Source organism: Ursus americanus, chromosome 29 (assembly GCF_024610735.1).
Source record: "Ursus americanus isolate L20-20 chromosome 29, mUrsAme1.1.p, whole genome shotgun sequence".
Lineage (NCBI taxonomy): Eukaryota > Metazoa > Chordata > Mammalia > Carnivora > Ursidae > Ursus > Ursus americanus.
In genome coordinates this window covers 24,471,694-24,494,387 of record NC_142155.1, presented here as the reverse complement: position 1 = coordinate 24,494,387, position 22,694 = coordinate 24,471,694, and the positions used below count along the sequence as shown (strand labels likewise).

Genomic DNA, 22,694 nt, shown 5'->3' with positions numbered 1-22,694 from the left:
CACAGCAAAGTTGTTCTTGACCAAGACCCTTGTCGTCTCGGTACTTCTGGTGAGCATTCTGTTGCCTAGGATCTTCTCATGCCTGGCTTCTTCCTGTCATTTAGGACTTAGTCTTCTATGACCTCTCACTTTAAGTTAACCCCTTCCCCATTGCCATCCTAAAAACTCTCCATCACCCTCCTAGGGTTTTATTTTCTGCCTATTACTCATCACTGATCATAATCATTTTTTCATTGATTTGTTTACTCATTGTCTGAGCAGGAAAATGCTCTTATATGTATCACGGCATCCTCTGTGGCTAGAAGAATGCGGAGAACCAAAGTAGGTGCTCAGTAAACATTTACCGAATGAAACAAAGAATAAAACTATTTCAATATGATTTATTAGAACCATAATCCTTAAGAAGATCCCATCAATTTCTAAGGTGAGAGCCTTAATATTTCTTTTCTACTAGGTATCCTTGGCTTGCCTGTTGACTTAGAATGCCACAATTATGTTGAAAGTTCCAAAAGACAAATATTTTCAAACACAGCTGTTGGACACAGAGAGGAGGTAAGGATTTTGAGAGAAAGGGAGGAGGCAGAATAGACCAACAATAACACAGATAAAAGTTGTGCTGACTCATGGGTGTCTCATCCAACCAGATCTGGTTGGCAAAATGTTGCTAGTACATACTTGTTCTTCAAGCAGATTTTGGAAAATGGGCAAGTTACCACGTATAAGAGCTCAAATCTTGACCTACTTCCCCCAATACAGTCAGAGAAATCAACATCTATTTTCATTTCAATTATATCTGTACGATCTCTCCGTGGAAATGGTGGGTGGTAGAAGGGTCAAATACCAGAAGTAAGTTATTTTGTAACAAACATCTTTATACTTTTATGTCACAGATTATCCAGGAACAATATTCAGAATACTTGACATCCTGTATAGTAAATATAAATTAGTATATGTCAGTATATATACTGAAAATTAATAATATTGCTTTTTCTTTTCTAACTAAACTATGTATGGCATAAACATTGGTAAAGCCATGGTGCAAGCCAGTCAGAAATCACTGTGATAGTTTCCAGTCATTTGTGATTTTTACTAATTGTCTATGTGTTGTGGGTTGGGTTGGCAGTGAGTGCCATCTGCTGTCAGGGTGGCCCATTCCTGCACCCATGACTCTCAGCCCCTTCCTAGTCCCACTACTGCTTTCTGCCCTGTCCCACGGAGAGTAGGGGAGGTAGAGGCCTTCCAGTTGGGGCTGGCCCCAAGTGCATCACCATCCCTTGAGGTATCTTAATGCTACTCCAGCTTTGCAAATAGGCATTTCACTAACCTCTCCTTAGCCACCGTTTTTGAGATGAGGTGGTATCTTCTTCTTCAGGTACTCAGAGCACCAGCCATAATGAGGTAAATCTTAGGAGTTCACTTCAAGATCATTAAAAAGGGGGCACCTGGGTGGCTCAGTTGGTTAAAACATCTGCCTTCAGCTCAGGTCATGATCCCAGAGTCCTGGGAATGAGTCCCACGTTGGGCTTCCAGCTCAGCAGGGAGTCTGCTTCTCCCTCTCCCTCTGCCCCTTCCCCTGCTTGTGATCTCTCTCTCAAATAAATACTTTTTTAAAAAGATCATTAAAAGGAATTATAAAATATGTTATAAACTGGGGAAGGCTGGTTGTGATGAGGTTGAGGACCTCTGTTCTGGAGCAAGGGTGTAAGGATATATCATTGGAAGGATAGATAACAAAGGCCCCTCCTCCTCATAAACACCTTGAGGAGTCCCGAGCAGGAAAGAGAGCGCGTAAATGCAAAGGGAAATGGGAGCCTCCTGGGAAGACAACTTAGCACATCTTGCTTGGGCTGCATTGACCTAACGCTGAGTAGACATAAAGGACACAAGCCATGTCCCCCATGTATGTGTCTGCCGTGCCCTATGCAACCGTGGGGAAGTTCACACTATGAAAATGGGCAGTCAGGGCTAGGGCCCTGGGCTCAGCCCCACTGAGCCTGTGTTTCTTGGAGGAGCCCACGTTATAGGCTCAGTAGACAGCTGAGGCTTCACATCACGCGACGTTCCACTCTCTCCTGCAGAGCAACGTGCTGGGGGGAAAAGGACTACATATCTTCATGTAAAGATCCCAGGCCTGAGTGACAGCAGGGAGGGAGACCTCCCCTTCCTTCTCTCTGAAGCTAGAGCAAGACGATGCTGCTGCCCAGATGGACAAATGGTGGACGAGGGTTTCAACCCGAGCGCCTCAGATCAGGCAGTCTGTGGGACAGAAGAACTCCATGCGGCCCGAGGGACAGCCAAGAACAGGTACTGCAGCAGACCGCTGCTGGGATTTTTGCTCAGTGTCAGGGCTACTTGACTCCTTGAATGGAGTAAACCCCTAGGACGCTGGGTTTACCGTTACAAAAGAGACTGCGTGGGGAAGAACGTTCTTGCTATTTCAAGATGGATGCTTGAGTGACTTACAATGAATATTAAAAAGATGTGATTTGACTATATGTACATCAGGCTGGGAAAGCAGGCTATATGGCTGCACCTCGGGGGCACCCTATTTTCCTTGGAACAAAATCCAAACTGCCCCCTCATGACAGACCATGAAGGACTCACAGATTCAAGCAAATGTCTCCCAATTAGGTTCATGCTCAGTATGATCTCTTGCCCTAGCATGAAGTTATAAAGTGACTTGTGTCCCCAGAAAGGAGAGGTTGAAATCTTAATCCTGGGTACCTATGAATGTGACTTTATCTGGAAATAGGGTCTTTGCAGTTGTAGTCAAGTTAAGATGAGGTCATACCGGATTAGGGTGGGCCCAGACTTGATTCCTGGTGTTCCTAGAAAAAGAGAGAACTTTGGATAGACATACACACTTACACACACACACACACTCACACGTGTGTAGGCCATGTGACAAGAGGGGCAGAGATGGAAGTTAGTCATTTACTAGCCAAGAAGTGCCAAGCATTGCCAGCAACCATCAGAAGCTAAGAAGAGTCAAGGAAGGATCCTTCCCTAATGCCTTCAGAAAGAGCATTGCCCTGCTCATACCTTCATTCCACACAAAGAGCCTCCAGAACTGTGAGGGAATACATTTTATGGTTTTGACCCACTCAATTTGTGGTCATTTGTCACAACAGCCCTAGGAACATGATATACAAGGTGTGCATGATTTGGGATTAGAATTACCCGGGGATTTTTTGTTTTTGTCACTACAGTAACCCCCATAGGGCAAAGACTGTATCTGGCTTATTTATAATTATTAACCCGTCTCCTGGAATATGGAATGTTCTATATTACACATAAAAGAAATATAAGTTCCATAAGCGAACAGGAAAAAAAAAGATTACCTGAAGAAAAATGGTTCTGTATCAAAAAAGAAGAAAAAAATAAAGCTAGAAAGAAAAAGTGAAAGAGAGAAAGAAAGAGAAGGAAGGAAAGGAAGAAAGAAAGCATGGAAGAAGGAAAGAAAATCCTTTAGGTTGCGAATCAGAAACATAGCAAACTACAAAAGAAAGGGACTATTTTTGTTTTAGTAAAATGTCACATGAAAATTTCTACTTCACTCTTTTTGACAAGGTACATGATAGCCATAATGAAAATTCTTTAATAGATCAAAGAAAGAATTCATGAAATCTTACTCCCTTTATTTATTTTTAAGGCCAAGAGGCATCCTAGGAAGTGATCATGATTTGATATTTGAACAAAACAAAACAAATTGTTTTGCAACTAAATCTGCATAATTTCTAATGAAATTAGCACTTAAACTTTTCAAAAGTTTCCTAGCCTTACAATAGCCAGGTTTACATCTAGGTAACACACTTCCTTGCTAGAAAAACCTCAGCAGGTTGGTCCTGCATGTGCTGGGCATCCATCCCTGCTTCACTTCATCCCGAAAATCTTCCTGGCCTGTTCTAAACTTTTCTCATCGATGGGAGGCTTCCTCGGGCTGCCAGGCTGCAGAAATTTCTTCACGGTGGGGAGATTGCTGATTCTGGTTTTCAGGGCCTGCAATGCACAAGGGCACAGCCTCAAATTGGAGCCAAAGACCGACCCCGGCATTAGCACAAGCCAGGGAATCAGAGACCCTCCTGCAAGGACCAACTGAGTCCCCACCATCCGCACCAGTGTGAGGCTGGGAAACGACACCCAGGGAGACATGATGGTTACAGGAACAAAAGACAGCTCAATGCCATTTCCCCCAAAGACATCTCTCTTTCAGGCTCATTTTGGTTTCAGGTCTTCCCTATCTCCTTCCCTACACATAAATCCTGTAGATTCACCCCTCCTGTGCAACACAAGGAAGAGGAATGTGTCTGTTAGATATTGACACACACACAGTCTCCAGACAGACAATGAAAATATAGGAAAACTTCCCTGGAACGGAAGACAGAACATTTAGAAAGGTAAACCAGTCAGCCCACTGAGAGTGGGAGACTCTGCCCAGAGAAACATGATGTCTGTCATTAGGAGCAGGGGTGGAGGGAAGGAAGCAGAGGGAAGGAGACCTGCTCAGGCAGACACATGAAGGAAAGGCGACACCGCTGGGAAGGGAAACCCCAGAGAAAACAAGGACAGAAAGCATCATGGAATGGGGATGGGAAAGTTGATGCTGAGCCCTGGGTCCCTCTCCTGGTGAAGAGAAGCTGTTCTTCTTGGGGAAGCGTCCACCTCAAATGTCCTTGGCACAACAAGATTCTGTGCCTCAACCAGCCCCTAGGAGCTAACTCTGGAGGGAGTCATGGGGCTGAGAAGATCTGCATAATGATGGGACGCGAGTTCTAATGTCAGATCCTGAGCTGGGAGATGTGAGCCTTCCCTCCTGAAAGCTGTGAGAGAGATCACCTTCACCAGAGGAAAGTTGGCCAGAAGACTGGGGTCAATCTCTTCCACATAGCAGAGAAGTTCAACCAGGTGAATGTCAGCCCTGCTCAGCGTGTTGCCAACAAGGTAGTCTTGTCCATGGCTCTTTAACACCTGGAGGATTTGAGGAATCAATCATGAGCTCAGGCACAGTCAGGCCCCTCCGCTCCTCCCTGCTCTCCAGCCCGACCTCCCCACCTCTGCTGCCTCACTGAGCGGGTGTGGGCTTCGGACCCTCTGCATTTTCCCTGACTCACTGAGACACTGGGTCTGGGCTGTTCTTTCCCTCAGCTGAAGCCCTGGCTAATGTCTCCCTAAAACACGTGTCCACTCTACATCTCTTTCAACTATTCTGACGTATGCGACTTTTCCCAATAAAATGTTGGGGAAGTTCATGAAATTTATTAAAGTCTTCCAATAATGTGCAAATGATAACATGGAGAGAAAACCCTATGGTACCACCAACTTCAGGAAATTTTGGCAAGTACCCTTTCAGACTGTGTATACATAAGGAAATATGGATAATTATTAGGCAAAGAATATAATAAAACTTCAAATGCTATATAGTAATATACAATTTTCATTTATCTTATCATAGGACTCTGTGATTTCAAAGTATAGCTGTGCTCAAATGGGAAGACTGTTCGGGACTTCATCATGTGAAGGTGCCCCAAACTCTCAACACCACAAGAGTCAGGAGAGAGTATTTTCTGATTACTATGAATTCTTTCCTCCTTGAATAGGGCCAACACACAAGCAATGACTTAACATTTGTTCAGTGATTGACAGAATGATCTAATGCCTTGTAAAGATGGGTGTGTCCGTATTAATCCTTTCATTCTATGTATGGCCCCCTGTATCTCCTACAATCCTTTTTTTTTTTTTTTGACCCATAGTTTTTATTTAGCACAATTTCAGGTACTTTTGATCTGAAACGTTCTCCTCTTACCTCCCAGGAGAAACATTAACTAAGATACATACTATGTATAGTGATGGAAAGTTGGCATGACTTCCCTCTCAAGTCTGAGAGCCATGTCTTCACGTACGTCAATTAATTTTTCCTTAACATCTCTCCATCTGTCTGTTCACCTCCATCCCACTGCCCCATCTCTGTCCAGACACATCTCATCCATCCATCCCTAAAATGCTACCATATTCTCCTGAAGGGCAACTGGTCTCATGTCTCCCTACCCATGTTGCCAGAGTCTCTCCTGACACATTGCTGTCATTGTATTCCTCTTGGATCAAAGCCCCTGCGTGGTGCTCTGCAAGATCTATTCCAACATCCAGTGTGGCTCTCAGGCCTTCAACAGCCCAAGCTCTGACTATGACCATGGAGGTCTGCCGAAAAGAGAATTCTAGATTGGGTCCTGGTGAGTTGAAGTCTTGCCGGAAAACTGAAATTCGGGTATAACTAGTACAATCCTGCCTCACAGTCCGCTTTTATAAAATGCCTTGAGAATTAGGGCACTGCAGTGGCATTAGCTCCCTGGAAGTGAAGGTCAGTGCCTGAGGAAGGCCGGTCAGGCACCATCTTTCCTTGTCCTCTAAGTCCAGGGCCCCAAAGCGCTCAGCAGTCCACTTACTTTTTCAAACACGGGGAGATAACGATCTGTCGTTCTCTCTTTGATCAGGGCAATCTTGGCATCCTTTTGATCAGGTGGGCATAGAGGCAAAACAATGATCATCTCATTCAGATCTGCCATACCTTCTGTGTACATATCTATCCTGAAAGACAAAGTGACCAAGTTGTCAAATGTCTTCTGCCTTGATTTTACAGCTGAAAATTGCACAAGAATGGGCATCAGGAGGTGGCAAAGGAGCTCGGCTCCCATCGGATGCATTTTTATACGCCACCCATGCAGCTCTGATATTTACTTGATATGAACACTTTGTTCTAGAACAAGCCATTGATGTAGATATCTGTCTAAAATTTCCATTGTATACCTGACCAGAGAGAGGGACAGAGAGCATTGGTGGCCTGTCCAGAGTCACAGAGAGATTGGTGCGATCCTGCACGTACCCACAGGGACCGTACCTAGGGCTTGCCATATCTGCTGTGATTTGTCATGTGCACAAAGGTAGTGTGACTCATGTGGCTAAGCCCTGGCACCTAAGTGATCTCTAGAGACAGTAACTGGCACAGCCATCAGTCATGTCCCCTTCCTGTCTCAGCCTGTTACACACCGAAGCCCATTATGTGCCCTATACCAGTAGGTTTTCCAATTATCTTCCCCAACCTTACCCACATACAGTTGCCCAACTCTGACCTTGTGTGCATTTCTCAAGCCTTCATCTAAAATAGCCCCTAGGAGGGTAAAATTCGTTGTACATTTCAATCAGTACATATTCTAGGAGATTTGGTTTTATTGTTCCAAACTGGGCTTCCTATAAGAGTTTTTTTTAATAAAATCCTTATTAACACATAATTCACATACCTTAATATATACACATGTCAAGTGCACAAGTTTGTGGTTTTTAGTAAAAACACAGATTTGTGTACCATCACCACTCTAACTAGAGTATTTTCATATTTCCAAAAGAAATGCTCTATGCTTTTATACCCATTCCAATTTCTTCCCTCCTCCAGCCCCTGGCAACCACTGAACTACTTTCTGTTTCTATGGACTCGAGTGTTTTGGATATTTCATACAAATAGAATCATATAATATGTGCCTTTGTGTCTGGTTGATGTAACATGAGGTTTGTAAGGTTCATCCATAGTTTAACCATGCATCAGTGCTTCATTCCTTTTCATGGCCAAGTAATATTCCATGGATGGATAGGCCAATCTTCCAACCACTCTGATCAGCTGATGCACGTTTGTGTCATTTCCACTGTTTGAACAGTAAGAACAACACTGCTATAAACATTTGTGTACAAGTTCTAGTGTGGATGCATTTTCAATTGTCTTGTTTGTATACCTAGTAATGGGGTTGCTGGCAGATGCTAAATCTATGTTTAACTTTTTGAGTAACTGGTAACAGAGTCTTCTGAGATTTAAATTTCAATCATGTGGTCTCATCGCAACAGAGAAGAGAACCCACAGTTATGGTTGTATTGACTAAAATCTGGCTGCTTTAGTCCTGTATCAAAATGCTCAAGATAACCTTGGCATCTTGAGGACCAGGCTCTCCTCACCCTTGTCAAGTGGCAGTCCATATAACAGGCTGGAAAGTGAAGTTCTTGGTCAGCATTCTTGTGATTTATGAACCTTTAGAACCAGCTCCTTTGGACCTTTCTGTTCCCTAGCCTTATCTGCTACATACTCAGACACGTTGTCCTTCGTCTCTAGCTGTTGGCTGGTATCCAGCAGCCTGAGTATCTGCAGTGATGACCCCACCATCTTTCCGGCTTCATAGTTCATCAACCTTAGGAAAACTCTGTCACCATATGTGCTCTCTCCATGGACTGCTTCCTTTTCTGTAACCCCACTTGGTGAATCCACTCCAAGTAGAATCCCTCATCCTCACGGATCTCTGTGGTGTTGGACCTCAGTCTATACCACCAAGTCTTGTGCTGCTGTTGGCCATGATCTCCCTAACATAGTCCAGCTCACCCAAGGAAGAACCCAAATTTTCACATCAATTGTTCATGAAAGAACAGAAAAAATGCCGTACAGGGCTCTCTCCTTTATGTCTTTCCCATAGAGGTTGTATTTGGTGGCGATGTAGTTGAGAATGGCTCTGGTCTGTACTATCTTCATTCCATCCATTTCCACCATTGGCACTTGCTGGAACAGCAGATATCCATCTTTTGAAAGAAGAAAGGTAGAAGCAGAGTGAAATGTCTCATTGGATCATACTCTTTTAGCATGAAAAATCATTCGTTGCCATGATTTAAGACATAAAAGAAAACAAAAAATTATTGCCTGGTCACATTTCAACAAAACAGCATTTTGTTTTTAGCTTCCCATAATCCTCTTTGTTTTCAGTCGGCCTCTCACTTTTCACCTATTATTTCATTTATCTTTTTCTTTCCCATGCAGATACATGGTAGGTTCCTGTAGTTTTTGCAACTGATTTACTTTCATAGATGTGTTAGGAAATTTTGAGGGAAGCTGTAACAGGGACAGCACGACCTGTATTTCAAAGGCACTTATGCCATTAAGCACATTCTAAAAGAATTATGCCAATTCTAAAAGAGATTTCTATGTAGGGTGTTTTATGTGCTCTTTCAGTTCTACCACTGAACAGTGTGTGCAAGGCAGGCCCTGCTTTACTGAGTCTGCTGATGTTTGTCGCGTTGGACCTTGTTCTTCATCTCCCTCTTCATACTGTCACCTGGCCTTTCAACCAATGCAACACCATCTCATTCTCTGAGTCTATAATATTGCTAGGTGTGACCTTGTCAACCACACCAGAGAAAAGAACTCACAGCAACTGCTGGCCTATTTCTACTTCTTTGCTCTACTGCTTGTGTTTGAAGGACCTTGGATGGGCAGGCTGTGTGGGAAGCTGAACTGACCCAGCTCACTCGGGGTGCATAAAAGCTGGAGAGAGCAAAGAGAGGTCATTCGCAGGAAAAGGGGCATGGTTCCTTTAGCAAATACTCAGAGTTCAAGCCCTTCCTAGCCCTGAGTGAGATGGAAGACCAGCCCAAGGAGCCCCACTCTTTACATTGGAGCCACCTTTCTTCCTTTCCACCACCCCCAACTCCCATCACCCTCACAAGTAGGTGTTAAAACCTCAACTTATGACTTCTACCCAATACCCTCATCCAAGGAATTCGATATTTGGTCTTACCATTCTTTAACTTATTCAAGTCTTCTGGAGTTTCTATAAATATCTCTTCAAACTAGAGAGCAGAAACAGTGAATTAGCACAGCTACAATATCAACAATGCTTCTTTAAAATCATCTAAGATCAAGGTTCATGTTTCCAATTGTTGCACACATGTCATAAATGATATTTTATAGTTGGCTTAAATCCAAATCTAAATAAAGACTACTCACTGAGCTTAGTTTCCTTCAGTTATTTTAATTATTGATGTTCTTTGATGAAAAGAAATTTTAATAATATATTAGGTCAAATATGTTCATCTCTCTCTCTCTCTCTTTCTCTCTCTTTAAGATGTTATTTATTTATTTTAGAGAGGGAGAGAGTGAGAGAGAGAGAAAGCATGAGCAGGGGAGGGGCAGAGGGAGAGGAAAAAGCAGATTCCCTCTGGGCAGGAAGCCCTATGTGGGGCTCCATACCAGGACCCGAGATCATGACCTGAGCCAAAGGCAGAGGCTTAACTGACTGAGCTACCCAGGAGCCCTAAACCTGTTCATCTACTAATAGCTGACAATTTTTTTTTCTTTTTATTTAGAGAAAGAGTGTGTGAGTGGGAGGGGTACGGCAGAGGGAGGGGGAGAGAGAATCCCAAGCAGATTCCACACCCAGTGCAGAACCCGGTGTGGGACTAATCTCACAACCTTGAGATCACGACCTGAGCCGAAATCAAGAGTCGGAGACTTAACCAACTAAGCCACCTGGGCACCCCAGCTGACAATTTTTTTAACGCAAAACTCTTGCCAGTCATTTAGTAAGAAAATTCTCTCAGCTTATGTGAGAAGCGTACTTTGTTAGAGTCAATTTTAGATCCGATTTAAGATGACAGGACTCAGATCTAACCTCTACTCCTGCTGCAGCCAAGAGCCACCGGATGGACTCCATTCTGCCTCGTCCATTGAAGTAGTGAAGCTTGGGTTTCCCCGCCATGGTCGTCTCCGAAGTTCTCTAAACATGAATGAAAGAACAAATGAATGAATATCACAGATGTAAAAATGTAGTTTTTGGTATAGGGTCAAATAGCACCAACAACGCTGAAGGAGTATCTGCCTTCCTCGTGGCTGAGTTGGAAGCGTCCCTAGAATGTCTTTCATGGCCCAAATTCTCATCCATCAGTAGCCAACCCTGGGAAATTGTTCTAAACCATATTCATATCTCTATTGGGTTGAACCTGATTGTCTTGGCAGGGTAACAGGTGAGAGTGTACAGTAAGGATGTAAGCATGAGCATTAGGGGGAGGGGGAAAGATTAGGGAATTGATATTTCTTGAAAACCTCCTAATGATCATGACCCAATGCTAGTCCCTTTGGATACATTATAGCTTTAATCTTCATAACAGCCCCATGAACTGGTTCTTATCATACCCATATCATTTATTGAGAACAAGTCTCAGAGATGAAAAGACGTGTCTATAGTCCTTCTCTAGTTAGTGATGGACGTGGAAGTCCACACCTAGGACTAAAACGAAGAGTAGGGCTGGAACCCACATAAGTGCTGGCCCTGGGAGCCTGTGAGGGACGCTGAAACCAGGGGACTTCACCGACAAGAAGGAGAGGAGAGGCAGAGTCAGTTCTCCACTCCTTGGCTGTTATGCTGTTTTTGTTTAAAGTAAAATTAGAGCTGAGACTCGCCTATAGCTCAAAATTCTTTCCATAGACACAGGACACTAATTCCCTTAGTTTTTTTGGAATTCTACATTCTACCCTTACTTGGTGTTATTTCGTAATCTGGAAGAGGGGATGTTACTGCATTAACTTTACAGGAATGAACATAACATTTCTTCAGCAGCTGTCCTACAATGGGCATACTGACCTAGTTATCTTCATTTCATCCTACAAAAATCACCTGAAGTGGGTTCTATTATTACTGTCATTTTAAAGTTGACGATACTGAGGTTCCTACAGTAACTTACCCAAAGTAAGCGGTGGAATTGGGATTCAAACCCTCTTCTATTCAAAACCAAAGGCTTTATTTTCTATGTTGGTATTTTTTTTTAAGATTTTATTTATTCGACAGAGATAGAGACAGCCAGCGAGAGAGGGAACACAAGCAGGGGGAGTGGGAGAGGAAGAAGCAGGCTCATAGCGGAGGAGCCTAATGTGGGGCTCGAACCCAGAACGCTGGGATCACGCCCTGAGCTGAAGGCAGACGCTTAACCGCTGTGCCACCCAGGCGCCCCTCTATGTTGGTATTTTTGAAACAACAATACTTCAGTGGATTGTGAGGTCCACCAATTTTTAAAGTGAAGTAGAAGAAAATAGAAAATATCTGAGTGCATTACAAGTAGAAACATAAATATCATCTCGGGAGGTTTTCACTTCAAATGTGTGTTTGTTGTGTGTATCTGCGTGTACTCAAGTGCACACTCATTTGACCTGTATAATGGTAAGGGATACTTTCATTCTGCCTGGTCAGTGAAGTCTGAAAGCCCTTGTTCCACCCCAGCCTGTATGATAAGCGAACATAGCAGGGAACCGGACAGTGAAACCCAACGGCTCAAACAATGGATGTTCCATCATAGATGTGAATGGAAACACACAGGACTTGTTAAAATCAGGAGTCCCAAAGCCAGGTCTTAAAAAGGAACAGGTGCCTATTCTGTGCAAATCCCAGGTTCTGTTCACAAAACATTAAGATTCTCTTTTGCAAAATTATGTTGCAGAGTTTGGGACAAAAAGATACTTCTCTTTACCAAATGTAAAGTAGGAAACAAAGACAGAAGGAAATGTAAATAAAATTAAATGGCCGCATAACCTACAGTCCACTGACAAACACTTGAGATAGGCAGGGTGTAACATTACTCCAGGAAACTCCCAAATGTCTTAATGATAATGCTTTGCTAGAGGGAAAAAGAACCTTAGTTTGGGACTCCCCACCCCCCCACCCCCCGCCTCCGGGGCCACCGTGGCTCTTCTTGCCCATGGGTCCTGTTCCTGTTCTTTAATAAAACCACGTTTTTTGCACCGAAAGAAAAAGTCTCAAGAATTCTTTCTTGGCCATCAGCTCCGGACTCTGACAATACTACTCCGAAAAAGTACCTCAAATGGCTATATCTCTGAAAAAGTGTGTGTGACTTGAATTTTAGATATCAAAATGTTCTCAATGTCCACATTTTTCACGTGGTCCTGGGTAGTGCTAACCTTTAGAAAATAAAGAACTGTTGGGGCGCCTGGCTGGCTCAGTCGGTTAAGCCTCTGCCTTCGGCTCAGGTCATGATCCCAGGGTCCTCCACAGCGGGAAGTCTGCTACTCCCTCCCTCTCTGCCCTCTGCACCCCCAAAGAAATAAACAAAATCTTAAAAAAAAAAAAAAGTAAGTAAAGAACTGTTTGGAACCGTACTTATCAAGTCATTTGTCCTGTAACTGGAGATTTTGTTGATTGTACTTTCTTATCACGGGGGTTGGAGGTGCCGTGACTCAGCAGAATGAACAGGAGAATGCCGCTTGTGCTGAGCGTGTTTTGAGCTGCAGGTCACCGAGGTGTGATAAAAGGCCTCACACTGCCTTACCCACCGACTGGGGGTCAGGGTACAAAAGGAAATGATGTTACCTTATATAATATTTTATCATAAGGCTCCCGAGATAATCAAATGTGTTCCCCTTTTGAACCGGAGGTCTCCAGGGGCCTGATTAAGCCTGGGGCAAAAGTTGTCACAGAACTTTGCGTGGTCAGCAGAAAATGAGAACTGAAGAGACTCGAAGATTGGCCGTAGAGCCACACACCTATGTTCCTGATTGGCCCTCCGTATCTGGGGAGCGTGACCACCCCCAGGCCAACCCCGGAAACAGCTTCTAGTAGCCTCTTTTCAAGAGGCGCAAATTGAAGCACAAAGAGACAAAGCAGCTTTCCTCCCCTCGTGGGTTGTGCGAGTGTTGGCTTAGTTGGAAGTCATCTGATTTCAGGTCCTGGGCTTTTATTTTTTTATTTTTTAGATTTTATTTATTTATGTGACAGAGATAGAGAGACAGCCAGCGAGAGAGGGAACACAAGCAGGGGGAGTGGGAGAGGAAGAAGCAGGCTCATAGCGGAGGAGCCTGATGTGGGGCTCGATCCCACAACGCCGGGATCACGCCCTGAGCCGAAGGCAGACGCTTAACGACTGAGCCACCCAGGCGCCCCAGGTCCTAGGCTTTTAAAACCATGTAACACGTTCACACATTCTATGCTTCTCTCTGAGACCCTTGTTTATTTATTCCCGTTCAGAGCCCATTAGCCAAACACCGGTTGAGGGAGGCAGAGGGGGAAATATGGAATTCTCAAGTTCCTTTTTGGTTAGCTCATTTACAGGGGCTTGATAAGAAGAATATTAATACAAGCACACCTTGCTTGACTTTGACACCCTGAAGAACTGTGAGTAAACTGAGCACTTACAGAAGTAAACTTTACCTTAATTAAAATGTAGGCTCCTATTCCTCCAAAGGAGAATATCCTATGCTAATTCCAGTCGTAAATGGAAGGAGTTATGTCTCTGGATGCGGTCCTAATCAGTGTGTGGATCAGAGAGAGAGAAGGGAGCCTTAGAGACAAATGCCAAGTCCCCTGCTTCTGAGTACATACACTCGGCCAGGTCGTTGAATCTCTGCACTTCAATTCTCTCTTCTAGAAGCACAGATGGTTACATTTACTCTTGAGAAAGTTAAGTGAGATCATGTACCTGAAACTCATAATAGGGATCAGTAGATGCAAGTTCCCTCTTGCTCCCTGCTCCTGGGCAAAGGTGGGGCTCGGGCTCCTTGGGTAGCACACATCCTTCTTCTGTCTGTCTGTCTAGCTCATCTCTCTGCCTATTTATCCATCCCTTTGTGTGTCTCTATCTACCTCTTGACCCACAGAGCTCCAGTAGGAATCAGATTTTACATATAACCAGAGTCAGACAATCATTTATCTGGCTTGTGTGGAAAGACCGGTCATACTGACTACGTGCTAACCTGAACTGCAGGACCTTCGATGAAGATTCAGGGAGGTCTGGCACATCCTTAAACACAGCCATTTGTAGCCCTAAGACGTCAGCAGATTTCTGGTTTTGCCCCTGCCCCATACACCCCGCAGCATCTCTCATGTCTGGCCCATCCCCCATGCCACCAGCTCCCTGATCCAGGCACTCCGGAGTCTTTCCTGTCCCCAGGCTCCTCTACATGGGTTCCAGCCCCATGCATGGGATTGCTAGTACAGGGTCTCCCTGTCAACACTTGACGGAAATGATCGCTTCTCTCCAACATCCTGTTCCTTACCTGGTAACAGACATTTCACTGAACCTTCTCCAACACTTTGTGTCTGGCTGACGTGTCATGTATTTTCCTGCTTTCCTTCCTTCCGACTATCTCGACTAGCACCATTGAGCACTTTCCCGTACTAAGAAACCATGGCTGCACAGGAACAAGATAGGAACCTGATTTGTTCCTGCCCGAGAGGGTTTGGAGACAACTGGTAGCTCAGAGACAGCCCAGTGGTGACTCCAGTGTCATTGGTTCCAACCCCTGAATCATGAATCTCTTGGCCAAGCAAGTCACAGCAAGGCAAAGGCTGCCGGGCTGTAAGCCGAGGATGCAGTGCCTTCTGCCCAGGCTGGCTCCTGCCTCCAGCGACGGCATGACATCCTCACGCTCCGTGCCTCTTCCACCCCCACTTGTCTGCCTGCCTCCCCTTCAGATTGGGATCACGCCACATCCCATCAGTCCTGCTCTCTCTAGCATCTTGCAAAGCGTTTTTCCCATTTGGCATCTCAATACCTTCTGCCATAGGTACTGTATTTTTTCCCGTGGGTTCTGTTATGCCGGGATGGCTTCTGGATTGTGACAGTGATGTCACTGAAACTCTAGTCTCGCCTGTACAAAAACCTGTCGGTCCCCCCGGATACTAACACTTACAGCAGCACATTGTTGACTCCTCCTTTCTGATTCTGATGACCCGTGCATTCTAGCTAGGTGCACTTCTGAGCCTTTTTAAAATGAAGGATATGCTCTGCCGATCACCTAGTTTTCCATCAGGACCTCCTGAGTCTGGGAGTCCGGGAAGTCCTGTAAGCCAGTGGTTCTTCAACGGGGGTGATTTTGCTCGCCTGCACCCTGAAGGCCATCTGGCAACGTCTGGAAGCATTGCTGGTTGTCAAAACCACAAGGGAGGGTGCTACAACGTCCATTGGGGAGAGATCAGAGATGCCTCTGATGTGGCATGAGGCCATGCTTGATGCGCCTCTGAATGTTTTTTATCAACTACTCGTCATTCTGCCTTTATCTGCCTACTTTTCATCAACCGTGTTATCCTAACAGACACATTTATTGGCTATTTAGTTGGAAATATCTTATGGTTGATTGTGCTTGGCTGGTGTATCTATGTAGCCTTTCCAGCATAGTGTGCACGACCGTTTCGCAAAATACAGTCACGCTCCTGTTATCCATTGGGGCTTCTCATTCTGCTCCTTGGGCTGTCTGTCACTGGCACTAGGATGGAGCCTCACCCCTGCACTGTGCTCTTTCTACAAGTACTGAGTGATGGAAAGACACTGTGAGAATCTAAACTGTGTCAACAGTATTGATAAAGTGACTATTTCTTATAAAACTTGTAAATGAACTATCAGTGTAGATATTTTAAAGGTGTGAAGTTTCCAAATTTGAGGAAATATGTATGTTAAGACTATTGCCAAGTACATTCTTTGAAACAAATTAAATGTACATTTCTAGAATACGTATTTTTTAACTAAACAACAACAAAAGGACAATTGGCAGGACAGCTCCCCACGGCAGGGACTAAGCCAGCCCAAAGTGTCAGTAGGACAAAGGTTGTGAAACCCTGCTCCAGCCCTGCTCTAGGTTGCCATGAGCTGGTTGAACCCTAGAGAGAGAATGGGCCTCATCAGCGAGCTAATCAGAGCAGAGACTTGGAATCTAGTTCTGCTGACATTCAGACAATTTTTTTCTATTATAATAAGTCTTAATTTTTAATTTTCACAGGCTACATAGCATCGCAGTATCGTAATTCACAACTGTTGTGTGTTGACTACAATAGTTTTCCTTAACTGCGTGGCTATGTGCCAACACCCCCAGGGGATGCCTGAAACCAGGAGAGTACCAAACCCTATATGTACTATGTTTTTGCCTCTATATACATACCTACGATGAAGTTTAATTCATAAATTAGGCACAGTAGGAGGTTAACAACAATGACTAGTAATAAAATAGAATTACAACAATATGCTATAATAAAAGCAATGCACATTTATATCTTATGAATATTTTTCTTTCTGGAATTTTCCATTTAATATTTTCAGACTGTGGTTAGTTACCATATGTAACTGAAACCACAGAAAGCAAAACCACACATCAGGGGGGCCGCTATACCTACAGAGAAAGTAAAGCTGGCCCAAACACTACTTTCTCTGGCACTGGTCATAGTCTCCCATTGCTGAAATGGTTTCACTCTTTTTTCCCCTCATACCATTAATATTTATCTATCTAAATTCTCATGTCCTCGTTTTCGAATCTCTTCATGTTTACATTCCTGTAAAGATGTGTCCAACAGCAATTGAATAAACAACACTTGAGCTATGCCCTAAACACACCAAGGCGCAATATGAGTATAAAAAGGACTTTTCCTTGTGCTAAGGACACATTTTAAAGTAGTTTTCCGGTAACCTAGAGATGAGGATGTGAGGTAACATCTGAGATTTATGAAAGCAGCACTTACCTTACCAAAGTCTCTCTCCCAGGAGGCTCAGCAGCTCCATGCCAAGCCTCACGCGTTTATAAGCTCTTTGACAGTAAGGAACGCCTCCTCTGTGATGGGGGTAGAGTTCAGGGAGGGAAAAGGCACTCCCACAGTGCGCAGGGCCTTGGCTCCCGTGCTAGATTAGAAGGAAATGGCAAGTCATCCTCTTATGAAACAACTGGTTAATATGTTCCTTTTCAAGGTTGGCAATGAAAAGATTAAACAAACAATTTCAGATTGATTGGACTCTCTCTGCCAGGCAGTGAGTTATGGCTTTTGGAAGAAATTGTGAGGTTTTCATAAATTGGGACTGAGATGGAGCCTGCCAGGACCCAGGCAGATGAAAAACCGCTACCGTGAGCCTAGCAGGGAGCTAATGTGAGTAAATGGCGAGCAGATCGCTGGAATACTGTTTATATTGGGTTTTAGATAAAAGATGGGGCGCCCAATTAAATGTGTTTCAAACACATAATAAATGATTTTTTTGGTACTGTAGATCAATGGAACAGAAAAGAGAGCCCAGAAACAAACTCACGTTTATATGGTCAATTAATCTTCAACAAAGGAGGCAAGAATATGCCATGGGAAAAACAGACTGTTCAACAACTGTTGTTGGGGAAACTGGACAGCAACGTGCAAAAGGATGAAACTGGACCCCTTTCTTACACCATACACAAACATAAGCTCAAAATGGATTAAAGATCTAAATGTGAGTCCTGAATCATAAAAATCCTAGCAGAAAACACAGGTAGTAATTTCTCTGACATCAGCCTTAGCAATATTTTTCTAGATACGTCTCCTAAGGCAAGGGACATAAAAGCAAAAATAAACTATTGGCACTACATCAAAATAAAAAGATTTGCACAGAAGAGAAACAATCAACAAAATAAAAAGGCAACCTCCTGAATGGGAGAAGATATTTATGGATGATATATCTGCTAAGGGGTTAATATCCAAAATATATATAGAACTTCTACAACTCAACACCCACAAAACAAATAATCCAATTTAAAAATGGACAGAAGACATGAATAGACATTTTTCCAAAGAAAACATCCAGATGGCCAACAGACACACGAACAGATGCTCGACATCACTCATCGTGAGGGAAAAGCAAATCAAAACCACAATGAAATGTCATCTCACTCCTGTCAGAATAGCTAAAATCAAAAACACAAGAAACAACAAGTGTTGGTGAGGATGTGGAGAAAAAGGAACCCTAGTGCCCTGCTGGTAGGAACAGTATGGCGCTGTCTCTGTGGAAAACAGTATGAGGTTCCTCAAAAATTAAAATTACAATTACCATACGATCTAGTAATTCCACTACTGGTTTTTTACCCAAAAAAATGTGAAAACACTAATGCAAAAAAATATATACACCCCTATGTTTATTGCAGTATGAGTCACAATAGTCAAGGTTTGGAAGTAACCTAAGTGTCCATAGATAGATGAATGAATAAAAAGATATGGTGTCTATACACAATGGAATATTACTCAGTCATAAAAAAGAATGAACTCTTGTTGCCATTTGCAACAACATGGATGGACCTAGAGGGTATAATGCTAAGTGAAATAAGTCAGCCAGAGAAAGACAAATACCATATGGTGTCACTCATATGTAGAATCTAAGAAACAAAACAAAAACAAAAAGAAATAAACAAAAAAAATCAGACCCTTAAACATAGAGAACAAACAGATGGTCACTAGAAGGGAGGTGGGTGGGCGATGGGTGAAATAGGTGGTGGGGATTGAGAGTATACTTGTGATGAGCACTGAGTAATGTAGAGAATTGTTGAATCACTATATGGTACACCTGAAACTAATGTAGCACTATGTTAATGATACTAGAATTAAAAACAAATTTTCAGTAAAAAAGATAAAAGCTTTTAAAAAATAAATAATTGTTCTGTATTACTATATCCTAAATGTTGTTTGGAACATACTTACATTAAAAAATTATTTATCGGGGGCACCTGGGTGGCTCAGTCGTTAAGTGTCTGCCTTCGGCTCAGGGCGTGATCCCAGGGTCCTGGGATCGAGCCCCGCATCGGGCTCCCTGCTTCGCTGGGAGCCTGCTTCTTCCTCTTCCACTCCCCCTGCTTGTGTTCCCTCTCTCGCTGGCTGTCTCTCTCTCTCTGTCAAATAAATAAATAAAATCTTTAAAAAAAATTATTTATCGTTTACCTAAAATTCACATTTAACTGTTTACCTAAAATTCACATTTAACTGGTGTCCTGTTTTTTCTCTGCTAAATCTGGAAACCCAGTCCTTATGCTTTTTCCTCTCTGCCTCACTCCAATCAGCCTTCCTAGTCTCTGGGCCCTTGCACGTACTAGCTCTGTTTGTAATACTCTACCTTGAGCTGCTCTATTTCCCCTATTCTGTCCTTTCTCACAGTATTTTGACATTATATGTTTAATATCAGTTTCCCCATGCTATGAACTCTTGGGAAAAGGGTCATCTTGTTTTCAGTCAAGCCCCCATTGCTTGGCACAGCATCTGGCATAGAGAGCTCAATAAATAATATAGTGTTTGAGAATAATTAAATGGAAAATGTTTAGCAAATGCCAAAGTGGAGAGAAGAGTATACCAAATCCTGATGTACTCATCCCCCTGCTTCAGCAATTGCCAACAATCTTTTCTCATCAACACCCTGTAACAGGTGGAATGCAGGCCTCCTAAAAAGATAGGTCCAAGTCCAAGTCCCTGGAACATAGGAATGTGATCTTATTTGGAAAAGAGGTCTTTGCAGAGGTCACGAAGTTAAGGAATTTGAGATGAAGTCATCCTGGATGATCTGGGTGGATCCCAAACCCAATAGCGTGTGTGCTTGTAACAGAAGAGAAAACACAGGCACACAGAGGGTGAGGGGTGTGAAGGTAGAGGCAGAGAGGGAGGTGATGTGGCGTTGAGCCCAGAGAAGCAAGGAATGTAAAAAGCCAAGAGAAGCTGCAAGAGCCAGGGAAGGATTCTCCCCTCGAGCCCCTGGAGCAAGTGCAACCCAGCTGGCATCTTGACTTTGGACTTCTGGCCTCTGAAAGTGTGGGTTGTTTTAAGCCACCCCTTTGTAGTAATTGGTAGAGTAATCACGAGAAGCTAGTATGCACTCCCGCCTACAGCCCTCAATACCACAGGATTATCGTGAAGCAAATCCTAGACAGCATATCGCTTCATCTATCAAAAATTTAGCATGGTAATCTCTAAAAGGTGAACAATTTGGCTAAACAGAACCATACTATTCTCCTATCATGCTCCCTTTTTCATTCCTTACTTTTATTACATTTTCAGTGTTCGAATTTCCCCCAGTGTCTCACGAGGTTTTCTGTACACTTGGTTTTGCTGATTTGCATCAGAATCCAAGCAAGGTCCACAGATCACATTTGAGTGAGATGAATAAATGCATCTTGAGACACTGATGAATGAAAACAGATGTCAGGCAGGGGAATTGTGAGAAATCCCCGAAGCCCAGACTCACACCCTTGGGCCGCGAGGTGTCCTGGGAGCCCTGGGCGGCGTGATTACCACTAGTGGAGGAGCCCTGGGCTCTCGGCAGGGCCTTGCCTGCTGCAGGATGGCAGAGGACGCACCAAGGCCCTCAGGGTTAGGAGAGGCTTTCGGGGCTCTGTGGGAGGCACAGAGGAGAGCCCAACCCTCCCTGGGAAGCCCCGAGGTGAGGAGCGAAGTGTGGCCAGGCGGGAAGGAGCTTGCCAGGCAGGAAGGCCAGGCTCCTGCCATGCCCAGGTGTGTGATGGGGCTGGAGGTTGGGTGTAGGGGGCATCTCTACAGCCCCAGGGCCACTGAAGGAGTTAAAGAAAGATGGTGATCTTCAGACTTGCACTTGAGGAAAACCACTCTGGTGGTAAGTAGAAAACAGACTAACAGGAAGGAAGATGGAGGCAGGGAGCCCTGTGTCTTGGCCCCTCCCCCACCTTTGTGGAAGCTCATTCTGAGGGGAGGAAAACTCAATGTGGCAAAACCAGCCTTCCTGGGAGGGTGTTCATTATTGGCCCCCTATGTGGATAAACTACTAATAACTCCTAATCCCCACACTCTGGCCCAGGGACGGTCCAGAGGAGAAATATTTTATATGTATTCATTCACGGATAAATCATACATACAACCTGTAACTTCGAAGTCCAGGTCTGAGGGACCCTGAGTGAACCTAGAGTGAGACTCATCCCATGGCCTCAAGGAGCATTAAGCAGCCGAGCAGTGACGTGCCAGGGAGCTCCTAGACGGTGAGAGACAACAGGGTCACCTGAGAGCAAATCCAGACCTTGGATCTGTTCTGATCATTATTTTCTCACCTCCTAGAACACTAAAGTGTCCAAGGAGATGTAATAGCTGTTCAGGAATGCCTAAGAAGAAAATTTTAAAAAGATGTTTATTTTTTAAATTTATTCATTATTTACTATTATTTTTATTTATTTATTTATTTATTTATTTATTTATTTATTTATTTATTCATTTATTTATTTATTGGAGGGAGGCAGAGGGGGTCAGAGAGGGACGGCACACTCAGGGCTCAGAGCTTGATCCTAAGACCCTGAGACCACGACCTGAGCAGAATCTAAGATGCTCAACTCCTTGAACCTCCCAGGTGCCCCAAAAACATTTCTATTATAGGAAGAAAACTGGCCTGCCAAAAGAAACAAGAACATTTCTTTATGCCATTACCCGGAGGGGTAGCTATTTTCCTGTGGGTACATGAGAAGCTCAGATGTGAATTTCTACACTCAATTCTTTGAGAAGCTAGGTAAGAAATGTTATATGACAATTCCTAGAGAGATCAAAGGGGCCACATAATCTGTTTTCCTAAGTTAATTTTTAATTCCAAGAAAGAGGATAGAAGGATTGAAAATCTGATTTTATATTTGATCCTAATGAAAAAGAATAAATTATAGTTAAATTTGCTCATAGCAGTTTTATTATTTAATTACCACTAAATCTTTGCAATCCTTTCCTAGCGTCACCATAGCCAGGATTTACATCTAGGTAACGCACTTCCTTGCTGGAAAAACCTCAGCAGGTTGGTCCTGCATGTGCTGGGCATCCATCCCTGCTTCACTTAACCCTGAAAATCTGCCTGGCCTGTTCTAAACTTTTCTCATCGATGGGAGGCTTCCTCGGGCTGCCAGGCTGTAGAAATTTCTTCACGGTGGGGAGATTGCTGATTCTGGTTTTCAGGGCCTGCAATGCACAAGGGCACAGCCTCAAATTGGAGCCAAAGACCGACCCCGGCATTAGCACAAGCCAGGGAATCAGAGACCCTCCTGCAAGGACCAACTGAGTCCCCACCATCAGCACCAGTGTGAGGCTGGGAAACGACACCCAGGGAGACATAATGGTTACAGGAACAAA

At 43.8% G+C, this 22,694-nt stretch overlaps 2 protein-coding genes across 4 annotated transcripts in view; both read right to left on the bottom strand.

Moving 5' to 3' along the window:
• Nucleotides 1–3,617: 3,617 nt before the first annotated feature.
• On the bottom strand, nt 3,618–17,445 carry LOC123795542 (glutathione S-transferase A3-like). 2 transcript variants are annotated; one of them, XM_045802368.2, is made up of 7 exons: nt 17,313–17,445; nt 10,473–10,577; nt 9,600–9,651; nt 8,475–8,607; nt 6,441–6,582; nt 4,837–4,968; nt 3,618–3,999 (listed from the first exon to the last, which is right to left on the bottom strand). In XM_045802368.2, exons 2-7 carry the CDS (start codon nt 10,557–10,559, stop codon nt 3,874–3,876), a joined length of 672 nt encoding a protein of 223 aa, XP_045658324.1. In that variant the 5' UTR covers nt 10,560–10,577; nt 17,313–17,445; the 3' UTR covers nt 3,618–3,873. The 2 variants fall into 2 exon arrangements, with proteins under 2 accessions (XP_045658324.1, XP_045658332.1); XM_045802376.2 differs by lacking the exon at nt 17,313–17,445 and adding an exon at nt 12,969–12,990.
• Nucleotides 17,446–22,338: 4,893 nt separating this feature from the next.
• The window catches only part of LOC123795557 (glutathione S-transferase A4-like), a 46,661-nt gene continuing 46,305 nt past the window's right edge, over nt 22,339–22,694 (bottom strand). The window contains exon 7 of one of the 2 annotated variants that reach the window (XM_087857014.1): nt 22,339–22,523. In XM_087857014.1, coding sequence (XP_087713140.1) covers nt 22,398–22,523 — 126 coding nt within the window. In that variant the 3' untranslated portion in view covers nt 22,339–22,397. The remainder of the gene's footprint in view (nt 22,524–22,694) is intronic. The other variant, XM_045802396.2, reaches the window with a different exon arrangement.

What these genes read in the sequence shown, in the direction of transcription:
- LOC123795542 (XM_045802368.2), bottom strand. Translation starts at nt 10,559, where the DNA reads ATGGCGGGGAAACCCAAGCTTCACTACTTCAATGGACGAGGCAGAATG. An exon ending in GACATAAAGGAGAGAGCCCT is followed by an intron (nt 6,583 to 8,474) that starts GTACGGCATTTT and finishes TTTGTCTTTCAG; the next exon opens with GATAGATATGTACACAGAAG. An exon ending in CCAACTTTCCTCTGGTGAAG is followed by an intron (nt 4,000 to 4,836) that starts GTGATCTCTCTC and finishes TGTGCATTGCAG; the next exon opens with GCCCTGAAAACCAGAATCAG.